The following is a 24,458-nucleotide window of genomic DNA, read 5'->3' as shown; positions in this document are numbered from 1 at the left end:
GTGTGAAATAATTCCTGTAACTCTTATATGGACGGGCTGTGTCAGGGGCGGCTCGCCAGGGTGAGACCCGGGCCAGTCCCAGTTTCCCCGTCCGCCCGGGGGAGGGGGGAGGGGGAGGTGAGGTGGGGGCGGTATTTTTAATCCTGTAATCGAGGCCCGCTGCCCGCCCGCCAACGCTTCCCCTCCCCCGGCTCTGCGCCCGGCCGGCGAGCTTGGCTGTGACCCCGCGGCCGCGAGTCTGCCGCCTTCGGAAACCGAGCCAGGGCTCCCGGGGCTGGAACTTCGGGCCGAGCCGCAGGTGCCGGCGGCGGCCGGGCCCGCCTACCTGCCGTCACGCGGGGCCCGAGCCCCGCCCCCGGGCGCCGCGCCGAGGGCTGCGGGGCGGGCCTTGCCGCCCTGCCCCAGAACCCTCCTCGGCCTCGCCCTCTATGTAAGCCCCGAGGCTGTGGCGGGGCCGCGGCGGCGGCGGGAGCTCGCGAGCCTGCTCAGTCGGCGGCTGTCACCCGGTCGGCCCGTCGCTCGGTCGCGCGGCGGAGGCCCGGCGCGCACGCGCACGCGCCCCCGCTCCCCGCCTCGGCGTGCTTCCGCGTCCCACGACCCCGCGCGGCGCGCGGCGGGCAGCCGAAGGTGGCATGCGGGACTACGACGAGGTGACCGCCTTCCTGGGAGAGTGGGGGCGCTTCCAGCGCCTCATCTTCTTCCTGCTCAGCGCCAGCATCATCCCCAACGGCTTCAATGGCATGTCCGCCGTGTTCCTGACGGCGACCCCGGAGCACCGCTGCCGGGTGCCGGACACCGTGAACCTGAGCCGCGCCTGGCGCAACCACAGCGTCCCGCGGAGGCTGCAGGACGGCCGCGAGGTGCCTCACAACTGCCGGCGCTACCGGCTCGCGGCGATCGCCAACTTCTCGGCGCTCGGGCTGGAGCCGGGGCGCGACGTGGATCTGGAGCAGCTGGAGCAGGAGAGCTGCCTGGATGGCTGGGAGTTCAGCCAGGACGTCTACCTGTCCACCATCGTGACCGAGGTGGGTGCCAGCCCCGCGCCTGGGCCAAGCACCAGGGTATGGGGAGGACCTTCGCAGTCTTTGAGCTCACACTCCCCACCCAGGGCAAGGTGCATGCTGATGTCACTCCCATTCCCCCAGCACACTACACACTGGTGATGGCCATCCATCCTCCAGCCAGGTGGCTCGGGAACGTTTGCGTGGTGACTTCCAGCCGGAGATACCCTCTCACAGCAGGGTGTCAAGCTGGCCATCTGTCCTGATGGCCACCTTGGAGAGGGAGCTAAGAAGGCCCTGGTGGCCCCGGCGAGATGCTCTAAGGCCCTGAGTGGTCAAAGACTTCCTCTAGTTGGGGTGAGAGTGTTGAGGAGCAGATCCAGGGTTTGGGCCAAGGGACTGTCACACCGTTTTTCTGCCAGCCTCTTGGCATCTGTTCAGAGAGGAAGGAAATACTCCCTTTCTTTCCTGAACTTCTAAAGTCAAGGGAAGCATGTGTATAAAACTGTTTCTTGCTCCTTTTTCCAGTTACTCCTTCCTCACCCACCCTCACCCCAAAGTGACAGTCTGATCATGCCTTTTAAGGAATTGTTTACTTTTTACTCATAGTTAGTTATCAACCTGTTAGGATCCATGCATCTGAAGATCTGTTCAGGGTGACTTGTTGACCTGAAATGTTGTCACAAAGCATACAACCTTAGTTCATAAGTGGGGAGAAACCTTCCTCATTCCCCAGCCCCTTAGATTTTTGTTTTGGGTGGCTTTGTCTATCTCCTGGTGTCGACCCCCTAGTCATGAGAGCAGGATGTATGACATAATGTAAATGGATGAGTGTGCTTTGCATCTTACTAAGACACTGGAGTCTCAGCAGAACTAAACAAGCAGGGCAGTGAAAGAGCCCTCCTTGATAGGCACCAGGGCATCCGGGTTCCCCGAGTGTCAGGATCAGGGATTTACAGGTTAGGGAAGGCTTCCTGGAAAAGGAGGCCCCTCAGTGCGTCTGGGGTGTTCAGCTCGGCAGATGCGAAGTCTGGAACAGCAAGAAACAACCTAGAAGGAAGGCAGAGTTCAGAGGGAGGGAGCTGAAGGGGATCCCCACTGGGATCTCACAGATAGTGACATCATTCTAGTATCCTGAGGTGTTGACAAAAGAAGTACTGAATGGAGGTAGCTGGCTGTGTTTTATGGCCCAAGATTCCACGGAGGGAGAATCAAAACTTCCTGTCATGGCAAATCCTTAGTCGTAGCTTCACAAGCAATTCTGTCACCTTTCTGGAGGCCAGTGAGAGTAGTGAAAGCAGACTGTCTCACTGGTCGCAGGCAGAGGCCACAGAGGGAAGCCATACTCCATGACACAGGGGTTCCTGCAAATTTTGCTTTTAGCTGCTCATGGAAGGGACAAATCAGAAGAAGCTCATGGCATCTCTGGGTTTTACCCTGACCCCTAGGATTCCTGACTTACTCTCATCATCTGTTCTTGCTCCGCTGCCTTCATCCTGCCCTCGGCTGAGAGTGGTGGTGCTACTAATGAGCTCCTCCTGCCAGAAGGGTCCTTACCTTAAGTTGCTGGCAATGTCAGCTTTTCCGTTTTTATATTTAGCCTATTTATTTTACTGTCTTAGCAGTTTCATAAGAGCTGTGTGCCCTTTCACCTACTGACAGCTTGTCAGTCTTTGCTGGGAGGCCAGATTAATACCTTACTTAGCCCCTTGTTTGGGGATGCTGGAATGCCTGACTTGACATTCAGGGCTGCTTGTTCCTCTCAGGTGAACAGTCACTGTTAGAAGCTCTTCCATTAACATTCTGTCTCCATAGCCCAGGCTGCAGCCAGAAAATTTCCTTTGAAACTTCTAGCTCTTGCACCCATGAGTTGGAGTCTGTTCCGCCAAGGCCTGGCAGTCCTCTTTGTCCCCTTGCCTTCTGCCTGTCTCCGCTTCCCAGAAACCCCCTACCCCAGCCCTTGGCAGGACTCTGACTTACTCCCTGTTGTCCTAGAAAGCCTCTTTCTCTGGACCAGCTTTTCTACCAGCCTTATTTCATACATAGGTAGTCTCGTAAGATAGGAGAGCCCCCACTGTTACCCACAAGCCCACATCACCTGAAGGAAAGGCCACATAGACCGGGAGCGGCTGGGGGCTGGGCCTACTCTGGGGTGGAGAGTCGGGACAGACCTGGAGCTTGCACCTCCCTGCTGTGCCCTTGCTGACTTCTCTGACTCAAGGGGAGTGCAGGTCCTCATCCCTGCCTTTGTAGTGCATGGCAAGTCAAAGAAGCTCCCCGCTGGGTCCCTGAGGCCCCCTGTGCACATGCAGTCAGAGCAGACCCATGTGGCCCTGAGTGATCAGATTGAGCCCCTCTCTAGCTGGTTGAGAACCCACACTCTGGGTCAAAGTTCTGACAGTTGCAACAGAGAAGGGGCTGAGGAAGCAAAGAAAATGTATTCTAGAGATCGAAGTTCAGGTTTCTTCTGGGCTTTGGGCAACCGAGCCCAAAGGATACTATGATGTTGAAGGTTCACAGCCTTTTTTTCATCTGTTCACTCACCCACCTATGCACCAAACAGCTACTGAGCACCACCTCTGCAGGGCACTGCCAGGCATTGTAGAGGTTATGATAGCAGACACTTCTCCTTGCCCTGACAGCCTTAGGGCAAGGATCTGTCAATAATTGCAGCAGGAAGCAGAATGAAATATGTATAGGAATACTTGACATTCAGTAACAAGTGTTTCTTACCTGTGTATTTGCCTACTGAAGCAGTCAGGCTAGGTGCAATTCAGGGAAGAGCTCCTGCCCTATGGGCACAGACCCTATGTCTGTTCCCTTCTAGCCTACTCACAGATAAGAACATCTAGTTCCAGGTAAGAACATTTAGAATCTATTTTCTATAACCAATAAGCAGCACCAGTTACATACTACATACAAGAGACACACTTCTCTTTCTTAAAAATGTTAACAACTGTATTGAGGTATAAATGACATAAAATAAACTGTATGTGACTAAGTGTGCAGTATGAAAAGCTTTGATGGATATGAAAGGCACATTTCTTACCAGGAAGGATAGCAAGTCTAGGCCCCTTGCCAGAATCGTTCCCAGATTTTTCAGGTTGGGTCCTCAGACGTTCCCCTTTCACAGCTCGCCTAGCTGAGGGGTCACGATGCTAGACTCATGACCTGAATCTTAAACCTACGCCTTTAGTTCTAACATTGATACCTGTTATCATCAGCCAGTATAGCCCATCCAATGCTCCAAGTGGAAGCATCAATGAGCTTGTCTGGAACTGCTTTAGTCATGGCTGGGGAGTGAGGAGCTCAGTGTAGGAGCACTAGATTCCTTTGTAAGCACAAGGCCAGGACACATAGCCTGTATGCTATGGCCTCTCATCCCACCCATCCTAAGGAGGATTCAAGCCAGTTCCTAGAGTTCACTGCAGTCCATTTAGTGGGTAACAGGTGAGTGGCTAGGTTGGCTAGGTGGGACCTAGTCCATGCCTTCCCCTGTGTTCATTTTTTGAGACCAATTATCTGTCCTGACCCTATACACAGGCCCCCCGTGTGACTAGTAGGAAGTGTTAGCCCATGTTTGCTTTTGGAAGGCCCAAAGCCAGGTCCTGAGAATTGTCAAGAATTATTAGTGGTGGGCTGAGAGCCCAGCTACTCCAGGCAGTTACACACTTGCCCAGGGCAAGGACAGGTTGGACCAAGTGGCAGGGGTGAAGCTATGGGAGCCGAAGACATAATCTGGGAACTTGTCCCAACATGAGCACTAGTCACCTTGTCTCCTTGCCAGCCCAGATTTTTCTAAAACCCTATATTGAGAAACCTGACATGAGTTGGGGAGACAAACACCCCAAGCCCCTGTGGATTTCTAGTCTAGTTCAGCTATATTTGTCCCCAACCCTCATGAGAGACCTGGTGAGAAACAGCTACTAAGTCTTTATTCATTTTTTCATCTCTGTTGCTACAAGAGTAATGTGTACTAGCTGGGAATAGATCCTATCACACTCAAGAGCAGCAATAGCCATGATCTGGCCCCTGAAGCTCTGCCTAACACCCTCCCTAATACCCAGAGGCCAGCACCCGAGTCCCTCATCTCTGACTCCTGTGCCACTTCCGTCCTTACTTGAGCAGCCATGTCTGGATGGGGGTATCTGGGTGCTGGCACCACTGAGGCTGCAGAGGTAGTAAGGTTGCCATAGCCCGGCATTCAGGCCTTAGTGTTTCAAAATTCTGGCTTCCTGCTAGTCTTGACTTCCTCTAGCTATAGGAATTGGAGACACCCAATTCTTCCCTGGGGTGGGGCCACCACCCCGTTCTCAATCCATCCAAAGTGCCAGAGTGGAGAGCCAGCTGTGTGGCTAAGCCATCCTTATCAGCTGCAGCGATTTTTATGGCAGCCCTCAGGCTGTGTGCACACATTGCGCAGCAGGGCAGAGAAGCAGACTTGTTTTCCCTCTGTCACTTAGCCTAGAAGAGATTCTTTGTTCTTGGGAGCCACATACTCCCCCTGCTTCTCTTGTTGCTGGGGAGCCTGCATACTCCATGGAGGGCAGGCCAGTAGCCTGGCACCAGACAAGCAGGGGTCTACATTCCCTGGCAGGTGGCCTGCTTGGTTACTGCAGAGCGCCATCTCTCTGTTCTGGGAAACATTTTTCTGGGAACCACCAAGCTTCCTGTCTTGGCTTTTCTTCCTCCTTTTGACTCCTTGTTAGGCTGGAGTGGCCTCACATCTGCGTGTTCAGCTGCTTCCCCAAGCCCGCAGACCACTTTTCATGGTAACCATAGATGAAACTACTATTGGGTGCTGGGAAACTCAAACCACGTAGCCTGTTCCCTACCCCAATCCCTGTATTACAATGAGGAGGGGAATCTTATCTGAGGTTGGATAACCAGTTAACAGTAGACTAGAAGCTAAAGCCCAGTTTCTTGACCTCCATCTCAGAGCTCTTAGCTGTAATCAGGCCTAGTGTTAATGCAGCATCAGGGATCCCAGCTCTAAATATCCCCAGAAGGTCCCAGAAATCATCAGCCCAGGGTGAGGGACTGAGCAGAGCTGAAGGAACAGATCCAGACAGTGCATCTCAGGCCCCCTCTGGCCACATTCCTTGCTGGATACCTTGACCCTTAGAGCTCCAGAGCCCTGCTCCAGAAGCACTTCTGTGCCATCCTGCCAATGACTCCAACCTCACTGAAAGGGTGTCCTGCCCATCTACAGCCCTGGGCCCTGCCCAGGTTCTTCAAAGTGACTATGAGAGGCCTCGCCTTCTCCTGGATTAGAACATGGGCAGAGTATGTGCTCCATGCCTCTCCCTTCTTCAAATTAGAAGCAAAACAATGGGGCTAAAAGCTATGAAAAACTGGACAGGGAGGGAGCCCAGTCTCCATGTGAGGGGGAGCCTGCTCCCTGCCTTGCTGCCCAGATCAGCCATTGCTGCCTAAACAAAAGAACTTTCACCCACGTGGTCATGTAAACAGAGTGCAGGAATGCAGGATGTTTTGATTTAATTTTCCAAGAAAGCTTATATTTAAAACATTTTTAATAGAAGTGAGTAATCTCTTTGCTCCTCTTACAGTGGAACCTGGTGTGTGAGGACGACTGGAAGGCCCCGCTGACAGTGTCCTTGTTTTTCGTGGGTGTGTTGGTGGGCTCCTTCGTTTCGGGGCAGCTCTCAGACAGGTAAGGTGGATGTCTATCTCCTGCAGTTGCTGGAGACCCCAGCACTGAGCAAGGAGTATGTATGTGCCTGGCTCATGACTTCAACTGGTAGTGTTCTTTCAGTCCACGGCCTTGCATTTTAGAAGAAAGGGAATCCCAGTCTACAGTACAGATGCCACACCAAATAAAGAGAGCCAACAACCTCCTCTCCCTAATTCTTCCAAACAAAACAACCTGAGCTGAGTGTACCCATGCTGAATCAACTGGATTTGACCAGGAAATATGTCATGATTCACTTTGGCACCAGCCTGGCTGGCCCTCCTTAGGTGAGCATGACTCTTTCAAGTCCCCAAGCGTGGGAGAGGTGGACAGCACACACACGCACGCACACTGTATTGTAGATCTTAAGGCGTACCATGGATGGCCGTTGCCATATTCCCAAAGCCACCACTCTCTCTGCAAGGTAAGAGGAGATCTCAGTAGCCAGTAGTGATGTGGTAGGCAGAACTCGTGTCCACTGGACTGATGCTCCTAAGCTAAGAGGCCTGTGGTTATGGCACTTACTTCACAACAAGCAGGAAATGTGCTGCTAGATGAAGGATCTGGGGAATCTGTTTTTTACCCATAAACAGTTTATTAATGGAATTCCAAGGCTGTTAACTCACAGTTCATTCTTGACTTAGGGAGTTCATGTACTCTTGAAATTATAGGCCAAATTTTAGAGATTGTATGTGAGCATTTTTCTGGAGAGAGGTCTGGAGTTTCTGTGAAGTTCTCAGAGGGGTCTGTTATATTGCAATCTCCCTATCCCGGAGCTTCGGGGTCTGTAAGAAGAAGAGTGGCCTACAGCTAGGTCCTTGGCCACACTGTGTCACCCAATGGAGAGGAGTCCCAGCGTTGTCCCAGCTGATTGGGGTCTCTAATAGAGAAGCTGAAGAGGAGAATGTCATATTACATAAGAACAAAGCCACTTTACCCTGTAGCAGATTCAGGGTGTTGATTTGGTATGTTTACATGTATGGGTTATTGTCTTTACCTGAGAAGCCTTTCCTCATGAGAAGTATGTGCATTTCTCACTAGATTTGTCTTTTCCAGAATATCATCTAGCGATTTAAAAGAAAGGGACAAACTCCTGTAGTCACCAGTGAGCAGTAAGGGTTAAGTAGGCCATGGCCACTAACAAGCCATAGACACTTGCCCTTTTGGGGGAAAGGCCTGTGCTTCCCCAGATCCTTCATCTAGCAGCAAGCATCAGCCAATTACTGATATTTATTTAACAAACACATAGCACCTAATATGTGCCTGACACTTTTATAAGCACTGTACAGATTAAACAATAATAATAATTTAATCTTCATAACCCTATGAAGTAGAAAGTATTAGTAGTAGTATTCTACAGATGGGGAAAATGAAACCTAGAGAACTTAAATGACTTCTCTCAGAGTCACATAGCTGGTAGGTGGCAGAGCTAGGATTTGGGCCCAGGGAGTCTTGACCCTCTGTGTTGTGTAGACTACCATTCTAGGGCTGTGCTCTTCTAGAATTTGCCTTCTAGCAAGGCAGAATGCATTAAATGACTAATTGAGGGGAGAGCTTGTTATCCTTGGCGCCAGTAAGTGATACCAAGGAGAAGTGCAGATGCTAAGAGATTCTGACAGAGGAGGCGAGGAGAGGCTGCCCCAAGAAGGTGAAGCATGTGCTGTGAGTTGGTAGATGAATTGAAGTTAGCCAGCCAAGGGGGTGGAGAGAGGAAAAAGCATTTTGGGTGCAGAGAGCAGAATGAACTTAAGTCTAGACTCAAGAAAAGGCATAGCATACATTAGGAACTGGAAAAAAGTCCTCTGGTGGAGGTATGGAGAGTGGTTAGAGATGAGCAGAGAGGCAAGCAGAGCCCCAAGCAGAAGAGCAGGTGAGCTTAGCAGATGATAGTCAGGAGCTTGGGTTTTAGTCATAGAGCATTGGGGAGCCATTGAGAATGTTTTAAAGCAAGACTGTGACATAATCAGATTTGCAATTTTTAAAAGATTATGTGATAACTTTGTGGAGAAAGGATTTAAAGGGGAAGCAAGAGGGATTGTGGAGAGACTAATTAAGAGGTTATCACAATAATTTATGCAGAAAATGGTGATGGCTTGGACTAGACTGCGGGTGGTATAAATGGAGAGGAGTGATAGGAGGTAAAACCAACAGGATTTGGCTATGGGCTGGATGCAGAAAATGAGAGAAAGGTTTCTGGCCTACACAACCAGGTAGAAGACAGTGCCCTTCTCTAAGATGAAGAGCTTGGGAAGAAGGGAAGACAGTGAGTTCATTTTGAGCATACAGAATTTGGGGTGATTATGAGAATCCTAAGTAGAGGAATTGAGTATGCAGTTGGATGTATGGATATGGTGCTCCATGAGAGGTTTGGGCTGGAGAAGCACATTTGGTAATAGAACCCTCATCACAGCCCCTGTCATGGATGTGATTGCCTGGGGAGAGTGTAGAGTGCAAAGAGAGGGTGCATGGGACTGAGCTTAGAGGCCTCCAAGTGGGAAATGCCCTCTCTCAGGGTTGAGTGGCAGCTGAGACTCAGAGGAATTAGTTTGATGTGGAAAACAAGGAGGAGGTACCCCAAGATCAGAGTTGAGAGTCAGTGCATTTTTCTGGGTCTACTGTGTCGTGGGTTCGGTAGGTCTTTGTGGGCGAGCCTAAGAGCCCGATGACCATGTAACACCCTGATTACCTGAGGAAAGTCTTTCCAAAGGATCTCCCAAGGAAACAGAAACAAAACTAATGAGTATGTTAAAGACTACGTTCGTCTTTAGAAGTATTAGTACAGCGTTTATCAAAACTGTAAAAAAATTTTTGTCAGCAGACTTCCTTTAAGTAGGATCATTTGAGTCCAGTAAATTAAATAACTACAGGTATGCCATTCTGGCAGAAGCCCCAGCCTTCAGCTCCCAGAGCCACCCCTCAGGCTCACCTGCAACCCAAGGAAGGCCCAGGGCTCTATGGGGGGCACAGTTTCTCTTACTACTTCTAAGTACACCAGTTCACAACCTAAATCAAACAACATTACCCAAGAGCAATAAATTCATTACCTCAACTTGTCTAGGATACCAATAGCAACTTTTTATGTAGGACAAAGGTTTAACTTTCATTCTAACATATGAATAAGGCGGAAGTCCAAGAGCAATAAGATAATCCTGGATTTTCAGTCTTTTGTCTGACACTGAGTTACCCTTATGTGCATGAATTAAGAGAGGTACAGCCCTGGGAAGAAGCAGGCTGGTATTTCCTGGTTTTGTAGGCATGTATATGTTTGACGTTTTATTGACATACTTTAAAAGTGAGTGCTTCTTGCCCCAGTCCCAGACTGCCAAGGGCCTGGTGCTATGTCAGGATTGCCTGGGTCTTTCTCTTTCCCACCATCCCAGGGAGCCCTTGGGAGTGAAGGCAGGGGTAGAGGTTATAGCTCGGCCTGCAGTAAGGGGCTGCCCTTGGATGGCATGTAGGGTGCTCTGTAACAAGAAAAGGCCAGCGAAGGGTGGAGGGTGACAAAATTTCCTTCTAGACCAGGGTTTCTCCCCACTTTGATACTATTGACATTTTGAGCCAGAGATTCTTTGTTGTGGGGGGCTATCCTGGGCATTTTAGGATGTCTAGAACATCTCTGGCCTCTGTCTACTATATGCCAGTAGCACCACCCCCCCCCCCAATACACACACACACACACACACAAACAAAAACAACCCCATTGCAGTAAGTAGAAGCACAGACTCTTCATCATGGCTGCAAGGCCTGTGTAGTGTGGGTCCTGCCCACCTCTGTAGTCTCCTGGTAAACAGCTGGCTCCAGCCACACTGGCCCCTCATATCTGTCATGCTCCATCCACCCACAGTTGTGTGTGCTCCTCTCAGTCTGAAGCATTCCCCACCCACTCCCATGGCCTTCCTTGACCCTACAGGCCAACTTGGGGTCCGTGGTTTACATTACCCTGGTTGTTTATGCCTTTCCTTCAGAGCGCCTATCAGAAAATGCAAAATTAAAGGTGTTCTCATGTGATTAATGTTGGTCTCCTTGCTATACTGTGAATATCATTGAAAGCTTGGTCCCTCTCCCTGCTTACCCTTGTCAAAAAGTGCTTTTTAAAAAAATATGTTTGTATTGATTTCAGAGAGAGGAAGGGAGAGGGAGAGAGAGAGAGAAACATCAATGATGAGAGAGAATCATGGATCAGCTGCCTCCAGCACGCCCCCTACTGGGGATCGAGCTGGAAGCCTGGGCATGTGCCCTGACTGGAAATCTAACTGTGACCTCCTGGCTCATGACACTCAACCACTGAGCAACACCGGCTGGGCAACAAGCACTTTTCTTTAGGGCCTCATCTCAGTGTCCCATCATCAGGGAGACCTTCTCTGAATGCTTGTGTCCCCAGCCCCTGCCCCCAGTCCACGGTAGGTTCCTTCGTTGTATCCCTGTGGACCTGGGTGCTGATCCTTCAGTGCACTTGCCTTAGTGTATAACTGTACTTTCAGTGATGGGATTGTTTGATTAAAATGTGGTCACTGCCCGGTCGGGTGGCTCAGTTGGTTGAGCATCATCCTGTGCACCAAAAAGGTTGCAGATTCGATTCCGGTCAGAACACATACCTAGGTTTCAGGTTCAATCCCCAGTCGGGACGCATACAAGAGGCAACCCATCGATGTTTCTCTCACATCAATGTTTCTCTCTCTCCCTTCCTCTCTCTCTAAAATTAATGAAAAAAATATCCTACGGTGAGGATTTTAAAAAATGTGATCACTGTCTGTCTCACTACCTATAGACTATAATCTCCTTGAGGGCAGAAGCAGCGTCCTTTTTTATTCAGATATATCCCTGGTGCCTAGTATATAATAGATGTTCAAATAAACATTTATTGAATGGAAATGAGTGTCAGCCTGCACTGACCAGACTCAAGCTGAATCTGATGGGTTCAATGAACTAGGTTGACTTGTTCCTCCCATTTGTGGCACTGTATTTATTTATTTAATCCTCACCTGAGGATTTTTCCCCCACTGCTTTTTAGAGAGAGTGAAAGGGGTAGAGAGAGAGAAACATTGATATGAGAGAGGCACATCGATTGGTTGCTTCCCTCATGCACCCTGACCAGGGCCAGGGAGTGAGCCTGCAACCAAGATTGGCTAGAATCGAACCTGGGACTTTTCAATCTGCAGGCCGACGCTCTAACCACTGAGCCAAACCAGCCAGGGCTGTGGCACTGTCTTTAAAACTAACGAACCACACAAACAACAACAAAAAAATTTTAATTTTCAAATGAACACAGATACAAAAAAACACACATAACAGATGTTTGGCTTGATGAATTATTCCAGGGAAATAACCTCATAACTTCCACCAATTTAAGAAGTAGAACTTTACTGGTCACCAAGAAGCCCTGCTCATGTGTCCTTCCCCCATAAGTAACCACTAGCCTGACTTTTATAATAATCACTTCCTTATAGATCTTTAGTCTACTTTAGTCTAGGAACTCTCCCTCCATCCTTTCCTTCATCTTATAGTTGATTTTTGAAGAACCCTGGGCTGTTCCACCTCTGGAATTTCCCAGACTGGATTTGGCTGATTGCATATTCATGGTGCAGTTCAGTATATTCCTCTTTTCTCTGCATTTCTTGCAAATTTGCAGCTAGATCTAGAGACTTGATCAGATTCAAGTTCTGTCCCTTTGGCAAGACTAGAGGAGTCATGCAGTGTTCAGTTGTCTATGATGTGAACACCCGTTAAAACATAATATCTGTTTATTGATTGGGAGTTGTAAAATGGTGATATTCTAATTTGATTACTTCCTTTTCATTTAATAGTTGGAATACTTTTATAAAATGACCCTTCCCTACATCTATGATTGGTTACTATTCACATAGTTTACCTAGGAAAGTCAGGACAAATGTTTCTTTCCCTTTATTTACCAGTTTTCTTTTATAAATAAACTATTTCTCCATCAGCCTCCAAAGTAAACTGGCTCTTTTTAAAAAATGCATTATGAATGAATGGTTCTAAGCATAATAAATGTGTTGCAGTCCTTTGTAATCATTGTCATAATTGTGGTACTGCCTTTTGGGCCACCCTGGTGCCCAGGCTGCATAATGGTCCTGGGTAGGGGCGGGGGGAGGGTGGCAGCACAGGGACTGCGAGACTGGTACCGTAGCAGCTCTCTCCATGACCCCTCCCTGAGTGGTCCTGGGAAGAGCCCCTCTTGGTGGAGCCCCTTCCTACCACCTTCTCCCAGCTGGTTCTGTCACTCACTTTCCTTCCCAGGTTTGGTCGGAAGAACGTGCTGTTTGTGACCATGGCCATGCAGACAGGCTTCAGCTTCCTGCAGATCTTCTCCAACAACTTCGAGATGTTTGCTGTGCTGTTTTTCCTTGTAGGCATGGGCCAGATCTCCAACTATGTGGCAGCATTTGTCCTGGGTATGGCCATCAGGTTGGAGTTGAGTACTCGATCCTGTGTTTCACCATCATCTCACCACCCACTTTCTGTAGACAGCAGTGATGTCCTTCAAGAGGAAATGGTCTCTAGCAACACCAACCAAGGCTTCTTGGAGAACCCAGATTGTAGGCAGGGAATCTGTGTCCACCAGTTACTCAGCCTTGGGTCCCCAGCAGCACAATAGCCGAAATGCTGCATTCCATTTCTTTTCTGGACTCTGAGGTGTGGCTCCTTGGTCTTATTAGTACTTGATGGCCATTTTACTATAATTCACCCAAGATCCTCCATCAAAAAAAAGGGGAGGCCTGCCACTGCCCAGGGCTGAGGTAGCTACAGAGAGAGGGAGGTATGGCATGAGGAACAAGGGCGAAGGAAGAAAACCGCCTCTTCTGCAAAAGATTGTGGCCAGTGAAGTTGACTGGCAAGAATGAATTGATAGGTTGGGCTTTAGTCATGTGACCTTTGGGTTTTAATTCAGAATTCACATTGCAGGGCTTTTGCCTGTTCTCACTGAAAGGTTACCAGTCTCACTATTGGGAGGAATCTAACTTGAGCTTATTGGTCTTTGGGTTCCTTGGGTTGCATTGTTGAAAGGATTGTTTCTTTCTCTTCATATTTAACAGAATATTTTTCCTTAAAGGATAGCAGCATGTGCAGCCTTAGCAATGACTTCCCCTTTAATGAATTCTGCCTCGTGTGAGGATTAAATTTTGAGGCCTAATGTGGCATCTTTAGCATATGGCTTCAGGAAGTGATAAAATTTTCAGAAGAGGACTGTCACTGAGGGGCCCCCAGCAGATGGTCAGACTGGGCTGGATTCAGAGTCCCATCCCTCACGAGGGCTTAGAAACTTAGAGATGAATTATCTGGCTGCTTTCTTGTCTTTATGTTGACAATTGTAAAAGAGAAGATTAATAAGGAAATAGCTTAAATTAAAACGCTAACATGACTCCTCCCTTGTTTTGAACAGGAACAGAAATTCTTGGCAAGTCAGTGCGTATTATATTCTCTACGTTAGGAGTGTGCATATTTTATGCAGTCGGCTACATGCTGCTGCCACTGTTTGGTTACTTCATCAGAGACTGGCGGATGCTGCTGCTGGCGCTGACGGTGCCGGGGCTGCTGTGCGCGGTGCTCTGGTGGTGAGTGTGGCGCTATGCCCAGGGGTGAACACCAACAGGATATCTTCTGTTTGCCTTCACTAGGGGGCAGCAGCAACCCACAAATCCCTATTTGGGCTCCCAGAGACAGGAAGTGTAAATTATTTATAAGTTGCTTCAGAATGTTTTCTCTGCACTCAGAAAAGCCAAAGACAAAACAAAATCCCAAGACCTCAACAGACTTGTTCTTAGCCCTGTGCTGGGTTGCTCAGAGTTCAGGGAGAGGAAGCAGCAGCATCTGCGAGGTGATGGAGTCCTCCACGACCTCCAGGAAGTTATCAGGCCACAGGACTAGACAGTTCAGGACCTGCTTCTGGCTGTGTGTTGCCACTGAGGCCTCATGACACAGGCATTGGGAGACGAGGAAAAGCAATGGAAGCAAGAGTTCCAAGGCAGGCTACACAGAGGAAACCAGCCTCCAACACAGAGGAGTTGGGCAGGCAGAGAGGAGGCCATTCCTTACCCAGGGAGGAACACAGAAGAGGGGCTGAGGTGGGAATCGCCCTCACAGATGGGGATGGCAAGAGCACTGCCCCACGTGTTGCACATTTCAGAGCCTAGTGGGAGAGGTTACAGAGCACAGCATGGGTCCTGACCCTGACCGAAGGGCAGGGGCTACCTGGGGAGGTAGAAGATAAGATCCACATAGTCTCAGAGCACCTGGATGCCTTAATAAGTATAGTTAGAGAGTCTGACAAGTCAATTGGATGATTCTAGTGGAGATGAGGAAAAGCTAGAGGCTAAGAGGCCAGTACAGAAACTTCTACGGATGCCAGAGACAAGCAAGGGAGTACAGGTGAGCAAGGGTGTGGACTGGACTGAGCCTACAGCAGAAGCCAGGCTTCGAGAGCCCATCTTGCCTGGTCGTCTTAGTGTCCAGCAGGTGGCACCACTGCTCCTCAGAAATGGAGGTGGCCAGCCAATGGAGAAATCCCATCAGGGTGAGCAGGCCCCTCCAAATTTTGTGCACTCCATTGTACTCAAAAGCTCCCACTTTAGATCATTACTGGGTGTGGCATGGACCATCTCTTTGCTTTTGGCTTGGAAACACCAAATATTCCCCAAACCTAGCTCTGGTTCTGAGACCCCATTTCCCACCTGGACTCTATTTTACACCTGGTCTCTTGGGCAGGCATGCCTCAGTGAGATTGCTCCTTGTACTTCAGGTTCATCCCTGAGTCCCCCCGATGGCTCATCTCTCAGGGACGATTTAAAGAGGCAGAGGTGATCATCCATAGGGCTGCCAAAATCAATGGGATTGTTGCACCCTCAACCATCTTTGAACCAAGTGAGGTAAGCACTGTGTGGGAGCTGGTGGGACGTCTCAGTGGCCATGGATTGAGGGTAGTACTACAAACGCCAGAAGTTCTCTCTTCACATGCGAGCCTAGCCCTCTCCCTGCCCAGAAGTGGAGAATGTGGTGCCAACTGCCTAAATCTCTTCACCTTTCCTGTGGAATTTAGGTTTTCATACTTTATACACTCCTTTTCTAGGCAATCATATAGTCTTACCATTATTACTTTTAATAATAAGAGCGCTTTTTTTTTTAATATGTCTTTATTGATTTCAGAAAGAGGAAGGGAGAGGGAGAGAGAGAGAGAAACATCAGTGATGAGAGAGTCATTGATCGGCTTCCTCCTGCACACTCCATACTGGGGATCGAGCCCGCAGCCCAGGCATGTGCCCTGACCAGGAATCGAACCACGAGCTCCTGGATCATAGGTCAGTGCTCAACCGCTGAGCCACGGCAGCCGGGCTAATAAGAGCTTTTTATGAGTAATAGGCCTGTCACAAAGTTGGCGTTTTGGGAAATCGATGTTTCTCATACCTTAGGTAGTTTCCAATTGTAAAAAAAAATAGTTCATTATACAAAATAATGAAACAAACATAGATGTGGAGTTAGAGGTGTTCAGTCTCCTCCTGCCCACTGGTGGTTGGTTGTTGCGTGACCTTGGAGCCAGATCCTTTTTGATGTCCAGCCTTTCGCCCTACCCCACCCCTGCCTGCGAGCCCATTCTCACGCCATGAATAACCTCCTGGATCTGCCTGATTCCTGGGCCTTGCTTCCACCCTCTCTGCGGCAGGCAGCTCTCTTCAGTCTCATGACAATGAGAAGAGGTCAGACATAATTGCTGGCTGAGACAGTTCTGGAATGTGTGTCTGATCTGACAGGAAAATAGGGGATTGGCTGTGAGAACAGGCACTGGCAAGTCATGCTGAAGTGTGTGCGGAAGGCATGTTAGAGACACTTGGGACTCAGCATGCACACCAGGGTCTTGGGAAAGAGCCCAGTGATATGCAGCAGAGAAGCCACTGGCCACCACCAGGCCTGCCAGCCTCACAGTTAAGTGGCGGCCAAGCAACCATTCCCTCCCATCACAGGTCGGAAAGGGCTCTGATGCACAAAGGTCAGGGCGGGAGTAGATGGCAGAGAGGGCTTTTAATAGAAGTAGCATTGGTGGCTTTTCAGTGAGGGGTCAATCTGGGTAAACCCATAGTCCCACTGGCATCCTTGAGGAAATGAGGCTATTTCAGAGGATCCATTAAGTCTAAAGTTGACCTTTTGTTGAACTGCTAACTCTGGAAAAACAAGCTCCAAAGCTGGGTTTGCTTAAGAAAGAAACAGCAGTGTGTTTAGACGTGTGGTTTATTAATGTCCTTGGCTATGCTGAATTTCATAGGAAGTTACTCTGGGTGAAGCTGAGGTCAATTTTCCTGTTTTTCTATCTGAAATGTTTTTGTTTTTGGAAATAGACCAGTAACTACATGGTATGAAGACTCAAAACACTAATTCTTTTAAAATAGCAGGTCAGTAAACTACACAGCCAGTTTCTTTCTCTGACCCAGAGGGCAGGGATCCAGCCTTGGGACGGAATGCTCAGAGGCCTCCCTGGAGTGTGGCCGCTGTCAGGGCGGTGCTCTGAAGGAGCCATCAGCGGGCCTCGCCTTGGCTGCGTCCCCTCAGGGACTGGTCACCTATTTTTTCTCCTCAATCTTGATCACTAGTTTGTTACTGACAAGGCCTGGGGAAGCCTTGCGCTGCCCAAGTGCAGTCCCTGTACTTGCTCTTCTTTTCAAGAAAGAAACAAAACACTCCCCAACTCAGAGACGCAGTAAGCTAAGATTCCAGGGTTTCGGGTATGCTATTGGATCTCTGAGTGTCCCACCTTCTCTCCCTCCTATACCCTTGTCATTTCGTTCCTGCAGCTACAAGACCTAAGTTCCCAGAAGCAGCAGTCCCACAGCATCCTGGATCTGTTCCGAACCCGGAATATACGAATGGTCACCATCATGTCCATAATTCTGTGGTACGTAAGTGAGACCTGTTTGAGGCTTCCACGCAAAGCCTCTGGCAGTGGCTGTCATGCCTCTCATTGGCAGATGTGGCTTAGACCAAAACCAAAAAGGGATGTGTCTTGCCATCAAAGAAATGGGCATGTCACAATTCTTGATGGACTCTCAGAAAAGGAGAATGAAAACTGCTGTGGGGACTTTTGGGGGAAATATGGGACCGTTGGGGATCCCTCCAGGTCCTTGCTTACTCTGGGTCCCAGTTTAGTTGTTCCTGTTCCCTGTGCCCTGTGCCTCAGACAGTGGCTGAGGAAAGACCTTCAAGAAGGCTCTAAGTGAAGACACCATGTTCTTTCAGTTCCAGAGGCTGCTAGGAGTCTGTGTGGAAGCAGGATCCCTCCTTCTGGGATGTTTGAAGACTGTCTTGGAAGCAGGGCCACAGCCTCGATGTCCCCATCAGGTTCCTTCTAACGAGGCATTTCACCAAGTGTGTCAGGAAGGGAATTCAGTTGCCAGAGAGGGAACACATCCGAGCCCCGGAGAGCATTTGCTCAGTGGCCGGACACTGGGGGTTAGAGGCCACCACCTGATCCTGCTGGGTGAGGAAGGCAGACTTCACCTCAGAGTCCTTATTACCAGAGCCAGCCAGTCAGCCAGTCTTGTGGCAGCCAGCCATTTTGCTCCCTAGAGATAATGAGTCACCCATTTCCGAGAAATAGCCCAGGATCCCTCGGGGCAGTGCCCTGCCCAGGGTGGGCCTCAGACAGGGCCAGCATTCAGCCTGTGCCACAGACTTGCCAGTCTCCCGCCCTGACTCACCCAGGCTCTCCTGCTCTGGATTTCCCAGGAACTCCCACACGTGCCCCTTTCCGATTGTACCAGCTGTGGTTTCAGCCTGCACATGAGTCCAGTCTAACCCATAAAGGTCCAGCCTGACAGAGAATGCCTACTGGGGGTAGGGACCAGGCCAGGGACACTGGGGTGGAAGTGTGGGGCATGTAGATGAGAGACGATGTGGCCCTGCCAGCTGCCTCCGACCAGCCTCTTCCTGGCTGGTTGCCACAGAGGGCCTGCTCTGGCTCTTTCTCCAAATGTTTTACTTCATTTGATCATATTCCTCCAGTCCTCTCCCACCCCACGTGCTGTCTGCTTCCTAATTCACTCCCCAGCTCCTCTACTTGCCGGGTTTGGGGAGGTCCAAAGAGTCGGGAAGTCGGCTTTGTGAGAGCTTCAGCTTAGGGTTCCTAAAGTCAACAGGCATTTTGGAGTTAGATTTCTTTCTTTTTTTCAGACCAAGTAAATCTGTCTGAATTTTATGTCTTTTTGCTATTTGGGATGCTCTGAAAGTGTTCTGACCAGGAGCTTACACTGGGCCAGAGACTTGGTTCAATCCGCTGCCCTCCCCTAAGGACTGTTTTGACTTTCCTGCTGCTCCTCCAGCTTTCTTCTGCATGCTGTTTCAGGATGACCATATCAGTGGGCTATTTCGGGCTCTCCCTGGACACTCCTAACTTGCATGGCGACGTCTATGTGAACTGCTTCCTATCGGCAGTGGTTGAAGTCCCAGCCTATGTGATGGCCTGGCTGCTGCTGCAGCACGTGCCCCGGCGCTATTCCATGGCCATGGCCCTCTTCCTGGGCGGCAGTGTCCTCCTGTTCGTGCAGCTCGTGCCCCCAGGTAGGGACGATGTGTGTCTGCGGTCTGGGGTCTTCTCTGAGTTACTCAGTCCCTACCAGGCTGTCTCCCCCAGTTAATTAAGAGAATAAAATAATGCCATCACAGCTCACCTGCATATCTTCATTCTTGGCAAAAAAATCAAGAGAAAGTGTCTCCTGAGACTAGACCCTCCTCATGGCCTGGACTCGGGGGGAGTGGGCAGAGCAACCAGGTGGGGCTGGTGGCTATGTTACCCTCCACCCAAGTTGGTGTGTGCATATTTGTTTTTGTCTTCAGAGGAAGGGGGAGGAAAGACAGCCATCCCCGTTACACTTTAACTGGCCCTTAGTCATTTATTTGACAGGTAGCTAGGGAGTTCCTGGGTGGGCACTGTGCTCGGGCCAGTGACGCAGGAGTAAACAAGCCGGGCAGAGCCCCAGGCCTTCCTGCAGCTCACACTCCAGTTGAGAAGACAGGCAACAAACAAGGAAATAAAGGCTTAATATAGTGCAGACTGTGTTACCTTTACAAGAAAGGACTGTGGAGAGCTAGCTGATATAGGGTGGTCACGGACAGTGTCCCTGGAGAGAGGCAGTTGAGAGAAACGTAGATGAAGTGATGGAGAAAGCCATGAAAGAGTCTAAGAACAGAGCACTGCAGGCCAAAGAAACCGCAGACAGAGACCCTGAGGGGAGAACAAGCCTGGCAGGTTTGAGGAGAGAGAGCGAGCTGGAAAGAGATGAAGAGAGGGAGAAGGGAGGGGCCTGGTTACCGAGTGGGTCTCATAGGCCATTAGTAGGATTTGATTTTTAAAACTGTCTTGGTATCCCACAGATCAGGGAGACAGCCCTTTAGACAATTCATAGAACAGTTCATGGACTCACTATGGTACCTAGAGTTGTCAGTGTACCCATGGATTTGGGTGCCTCTGGGGGTCGTTTGTGGGTCCCTGAGGCTGGCAACACTGCACAGGAACAGCCTCACTGTGGCATGGCAGGGGAGCCCAGGAATGTGTGTACAAGTTCACACCTGAGCTCAGGGCGACCCAAAGGCCACTCACAACATCTCCTCATTGGCACGGCAAGCAGGGTAGGTGGGAGGATTGTTTCTGAGGGTGTGTGAGTCTATGAATTATTGAGGTCTGAGTGAGCTTCCCACTCATCCACAAGCCAGTGGTTAAGTCCACAGTGCCTGCAGCGTGAGGTTCTGGATGCCAGCAGACCCCTCGACAGGCCCGTGTTTAATGACTTCTGGCCTGGAAAGCAGGTTGGTTGGGAATATTGAGGGGCTCACTCTGGTGGTCGTCAGGCTGAGGGGAAGAGTGTGTGCTCACACAGCTGCAGGTCCCAGCCTCCTCGCAGTAGTAACAATTTGAAGGGACCTCTTGGCTATAGCCCCTTATCACACAATAGTAAGTTATAGAAACTGCCTGCCCCACAAAAAGGGAGAAAGTATGTTTGTTTCAGGCCAAAAAAAAAAAAAGTCAACAACAAAAAATCCCAGAACTCTCAACAGCAGTGTGCCTTGGGTTGGTGCCTTCTCCTACTTTCTTCCCTTTGCCTCTCCAGACTTGTATTATTTGTCCACCGTCCTGGTGATGGTGGGCAAGTTTGGAGTCACTGCTGCATTTTCCATGGTCTACGTGTACACAGCTGAGCTGTACCCCACAGTGGTCAGAAATATGGGCGTGGGAGTCAGCTCCATGGCATCCCGCCTGGGCAGCATCCTGTCCCCCTACTTCATTTACCTTGGTAAGTCCCATGGGCCAAGGGCACACAGGAGCCATGGGGCGGGAGCACTGGTGAGCTTTAATGTGAGCTGGAGATAGCTTGGTAACAGGAAAACATGCACACACAGCAAATGGGATCCATCTAATCTTGGATCTGTGCCTGGAGAAGCTTCTTGACCAGGTGGGTGTGCTGTGGAGAGGCACTCCCTTGTAAATGGAAAACACCCTACAGACTGACTGGAAATTGATGAGAAAAGGGGGAGTTTTGTTCTTGGTTTAGCTGCCCATCAGAGGTGAATTCCCATATCCTAAGAAACTACAGGGTGGCTTAGGGAGCCAGTGTATTTAATTGAAGAAATCTCTTCTTGGAATCAGAATTTAAAAGGAACAGGAAGAGGGAAAGATGTCCATTCAAGAGGGCTGATTAACTGAGAATTTTTGTGACTTGGAACATGTGGCACCAAGGTTTAATCCTGTATGAAGATGCACCTTGTGCCATTTTTCTGTAGCAGGGCACCATTTTCTCTCCCTCAAAATCATTTTCTCTTGGCAGCTGCTTTCCCCTGCACATCCCTCGCTGGCACATATTTGGGGAGGGGTGCACCCACCTTGAGATCATCTAGAATGGTTGGTGAACATGCATAGATCTGACAAGCAAAAACATCTTGCTTGGCCTGTAGGCACACTGAATGGGTTATAACATATCTGGAGAGGTGGAGGAGCTATTCCCGTACCTGGGCGAGTGTCTTGAGTTTCTTAGAAACCCAGCATTGGGAAATAGGAGTAATAATCATCACGGCTCCACTCCCTTCCCCTGCACCGTAAGACACTGCTGGGCCTCTGGGCATGTCGGTGCCAACTCTGGGTTCTGAGACCTGTCTAGGTGTGAGACTCAATTTTGGCAGCACAGACTGAGGCTGAGAGGGCAGGTGATCCCCTTTACAGAGTCCTGGGAGCACAAAGGGATAGAGGGAGACCAGGTCTAATTGCACCCCCGGCTTGGGGCTCTGTCTGCTTCGCCCTAGGTGCCTACGACCGCTTCCTGCCCTACATTCTCATGGGAAGTTTGACCGTCCTGACAGCCATCCTCACCTTGTTCCTCCCAGAGAGCTTTGGCATCCCCCTCCCAGACACCATTGACCAGATGCTAAGGGTCAAAGGGTAAGGAGGCCTCTTTATTCACCATGTCAACACACTGGGTCTGGGCCAGGCAGAGAGTGCCCCACAAAGTCTCACCAGCGCCATGGACTAGTTTAGCCATCAGAGGGTTAGAAGTGATTACATCCTGTCCTCTCTGGTCTGACCCACATCACCATGTCACCATGTCCACCTGCACAGCAACAGCAACTCTGGGACAGTACAGAGACTAGGAGAAACCTTTCAGAATCTACTGGGGGAATTTTTTCCCTTTAGTGAGATATCCTCAGTTCTAGGTTTGGTTTATTTGTTTTGACACTGGACGTGTTTTTAAGATTTGCTACTAACATTTGTCTTGTTTGTGTTTATAGAATAAAATACAGGCAAACTCCAAGCCACACAAGGATGTTAAAAGATGGTGAAGAAAGCCCCACAGTCCTTAAAAGCACAGCCTTCTAACAACCTTGAGGGAGTGAGAAAGCGAAGAGGAAAGACTGGGTCTTATCAGAAATGGTTTGTGTAGACGCTGAGTCCTTCGGTGACAAAGGTCTTTGCTGCTCATTCTGTTGACCCTTTGCCTTGCTCGTGGATGGGCACCTGACTCAGAGGCTGCGTGTGGTCCTAGAGCTAGAGTGCCACCTTCCCTCCAGCGACACCGTGGCTACGGACAGACAACTTTAGAGAAATCCCAATACAGTGATGGACAGGGCACTTCCTAAGAAGTGAACTAGAACCATTGGGATTTGGAAGACTTTGAGAGGCATCTGCTAAATTTACATTTTAATTTTAGACTTCCTGAAAAGGCCCTCAATAAAACTGGAGGCCTAAATTCCATCCCCTAAATCTTTTCTCCCTTTCCCTTTAATGGTGCACTTTAGAGGAAATCATTTCAGCCCTGGCTGGTGATCTCAGTGGTTAGTGCCGGCCCATGCACTGATGGGTCTTGCGTTCCATTCCTGGTCAAGGGCATGTACCTGGGTTGCAGGTTCTATCCCCAGCCCCATTTGGGGTGTGTGCAGGAAGCAACCAATCGTTGTGTCTCTCTCAAATCCATGTTTCTCTCTCTTTCCCCCTACCTCCCTCTTCCACTTTCTCTAAAAATCAATGGAAAAAATATCCTCGGGTGAGGATGACAAAACAAACAAAATCATTTCACAGGGAATTTGATTTCTCACACTTTCTCAGTTACAAATGTTATTAACTGGGTGTTGCTCCCCCAGGGCAGGAGAGCCCAAGTGTGACAAGCCTGCAGGTAATCAACGTGGCGGGGACTGAGCAGGTACAGAACACAGGCAAGTGCGTTGCGAGCTCTTGGACTACTCAGTGTGACTCCTGGGTAGACTTGTTTACATCTGATCAAAGCACTGGGCTTGTACAGGCTCATAACAAATGCATCCTTGAACCTACTATTCTTGTTTTCATGCCATGTGAATCAAACCTCCTAGCTATTACGATGTCTGTGTTTGGTTTGAAGGAAGTGTATCAGTGAGAAAGAAAGATGAACAAACTTGTCTCTTCTCTTAAAACTATAATGTGGATTCTGTTTGTGTGTTGTTAGTTGTTTATTTGTGGTTATGTCTTTTTCTCCTTAAGTTATTTGCCCTTCAGAATAGACTTAGGAAGGGCTGGTTCCATAGCCTCCTAGTTTGTGTCTTTTTTTTTTTTTAACCCAGACTCTGTGGCAATGGTCTGCACTTGCCACTTGTGCAGGCTTTACCGTTTAGCCACTAGCATGTCTCAGAGTGCCAAAACTGACATCACTGGGTTCCTTTTGTGATGCCAAAACATGGGGAAAATTACAAAGAAAGCTAAATCACGTTCAGTCTTTCGGAGTTGCTCGCTTCGGTCATGTGACACTGGGAGGTATTTTGTGTTCAGTGTAATTGTCTTCTCTTTTCTGATTGTTACTGTGGTATTCCTGCAACATATGCTTCACCTGGTTAAAAAACACATTTTTGGGAAAGCTACTGAAGTGCCTTGGGAAATGAAGATGTTTTAATAAATAAAATGATTTTTTAAATAATAGCAACTGCCCACAACCTTTATTTCCACAATTTGGGGAGCATGCCACACCATCACCTGACTTTCCTGTGTCACCTCGGGCTAATTTTAGCAGTGGTTTGTGATTAGCCTCTAGAGCTGAGACTTAATCCTTGTGTGCTAGAAACTTTCACTCTATTAATTGACTATTGACTGAGACAGGCTTCTTACACAAATGTCTTAGCCTGGGTTCCCCTAAAAGCAGAGCCTGAGACCAGCACTCCTGTGCGGTTAGATGGTTTATTTGGGAACAAGATTCCAGGGAGCAGGAATAGAGGACGGGGGAGGAAACGGGGAAGGAGCAAGACCCAGCACAGGG

General features: G+C 49.3%; 1 protein-coding gene across 1 annotated transcript; it reads left to right on the top strand.

The window, feature by feature from the left end:
- Positions 1–529: 529 nt before the first annotated feature.
- SLC22A5 (solute carrier family 22 member 5) lies at positions 530–24,124 on the top strand. Its single transcript, XM_016197113.2, has 10 exons — positions 530–1,025; positions 6,572–6,675; positions 12,952–13,106; positions 14,096–14,267; positions 15,452–15,578; positions 17,493–17,593; positions 19,040–19,254; positions 20,802–20,984; positions 21,988–22,123; positions 22,471–24,124. The coding sequence occupies exons 1-10, from the start codon at positions 633–635 to the stop codon at positions 22,556–22,558; spliced, it is 1,674 nt and encodes a 557-aa protein (XP_016052599.2). The 5' UTR covers positions 530–632; the 3' UTR covers positions 22,559–24,124.
- The last annotated feature ends 334 nt before the right edge of the window (positions 24,125–24,458 follow it).

This window comes from Miniopterus natalensis, chromosome 4 (assembly GCF_054644295.1).
Source record: "Miniopterus natalensis isolate mMinNat1 chromosome 4, mMinNat1.hap1, whole genome shotgun sequence".
Taxonomy (NCBI): Eukaryota; Metazoa; Chordata; class Mammalia; order Chiroptera; family Miniopteridae; genus Miniopterus; species Miniopterus natalensis.
Note: the sequence above shows the minus strand (reverse complement) of the source record. Positions and strands in the feature narration are given on the sequence as shown.

Coding starts and splice junctions, on each gene's coding strand:
- SLC22A5 (XM_016197113.2), top strand. CDS start 633: ATGCGGGACTACGACGAGGTGACCGCCTTCCTGGGAGAGTGGGGGCGC. Junction 6,676..12,951: donor TCGGGGCAGCTCTCAGACAG/GTAAGGTGGATG, acceptor TTTCCTTCCCAG/GTTTGGTCGGAAGAACGTGC. Junction 19,255..20,801: donor CGTGCAGCTCGTGCCCCCAG/GTAGGGACGATG, acceptor TTGCCTCTCCAG/ACTTGTATTATTTGTCCACC.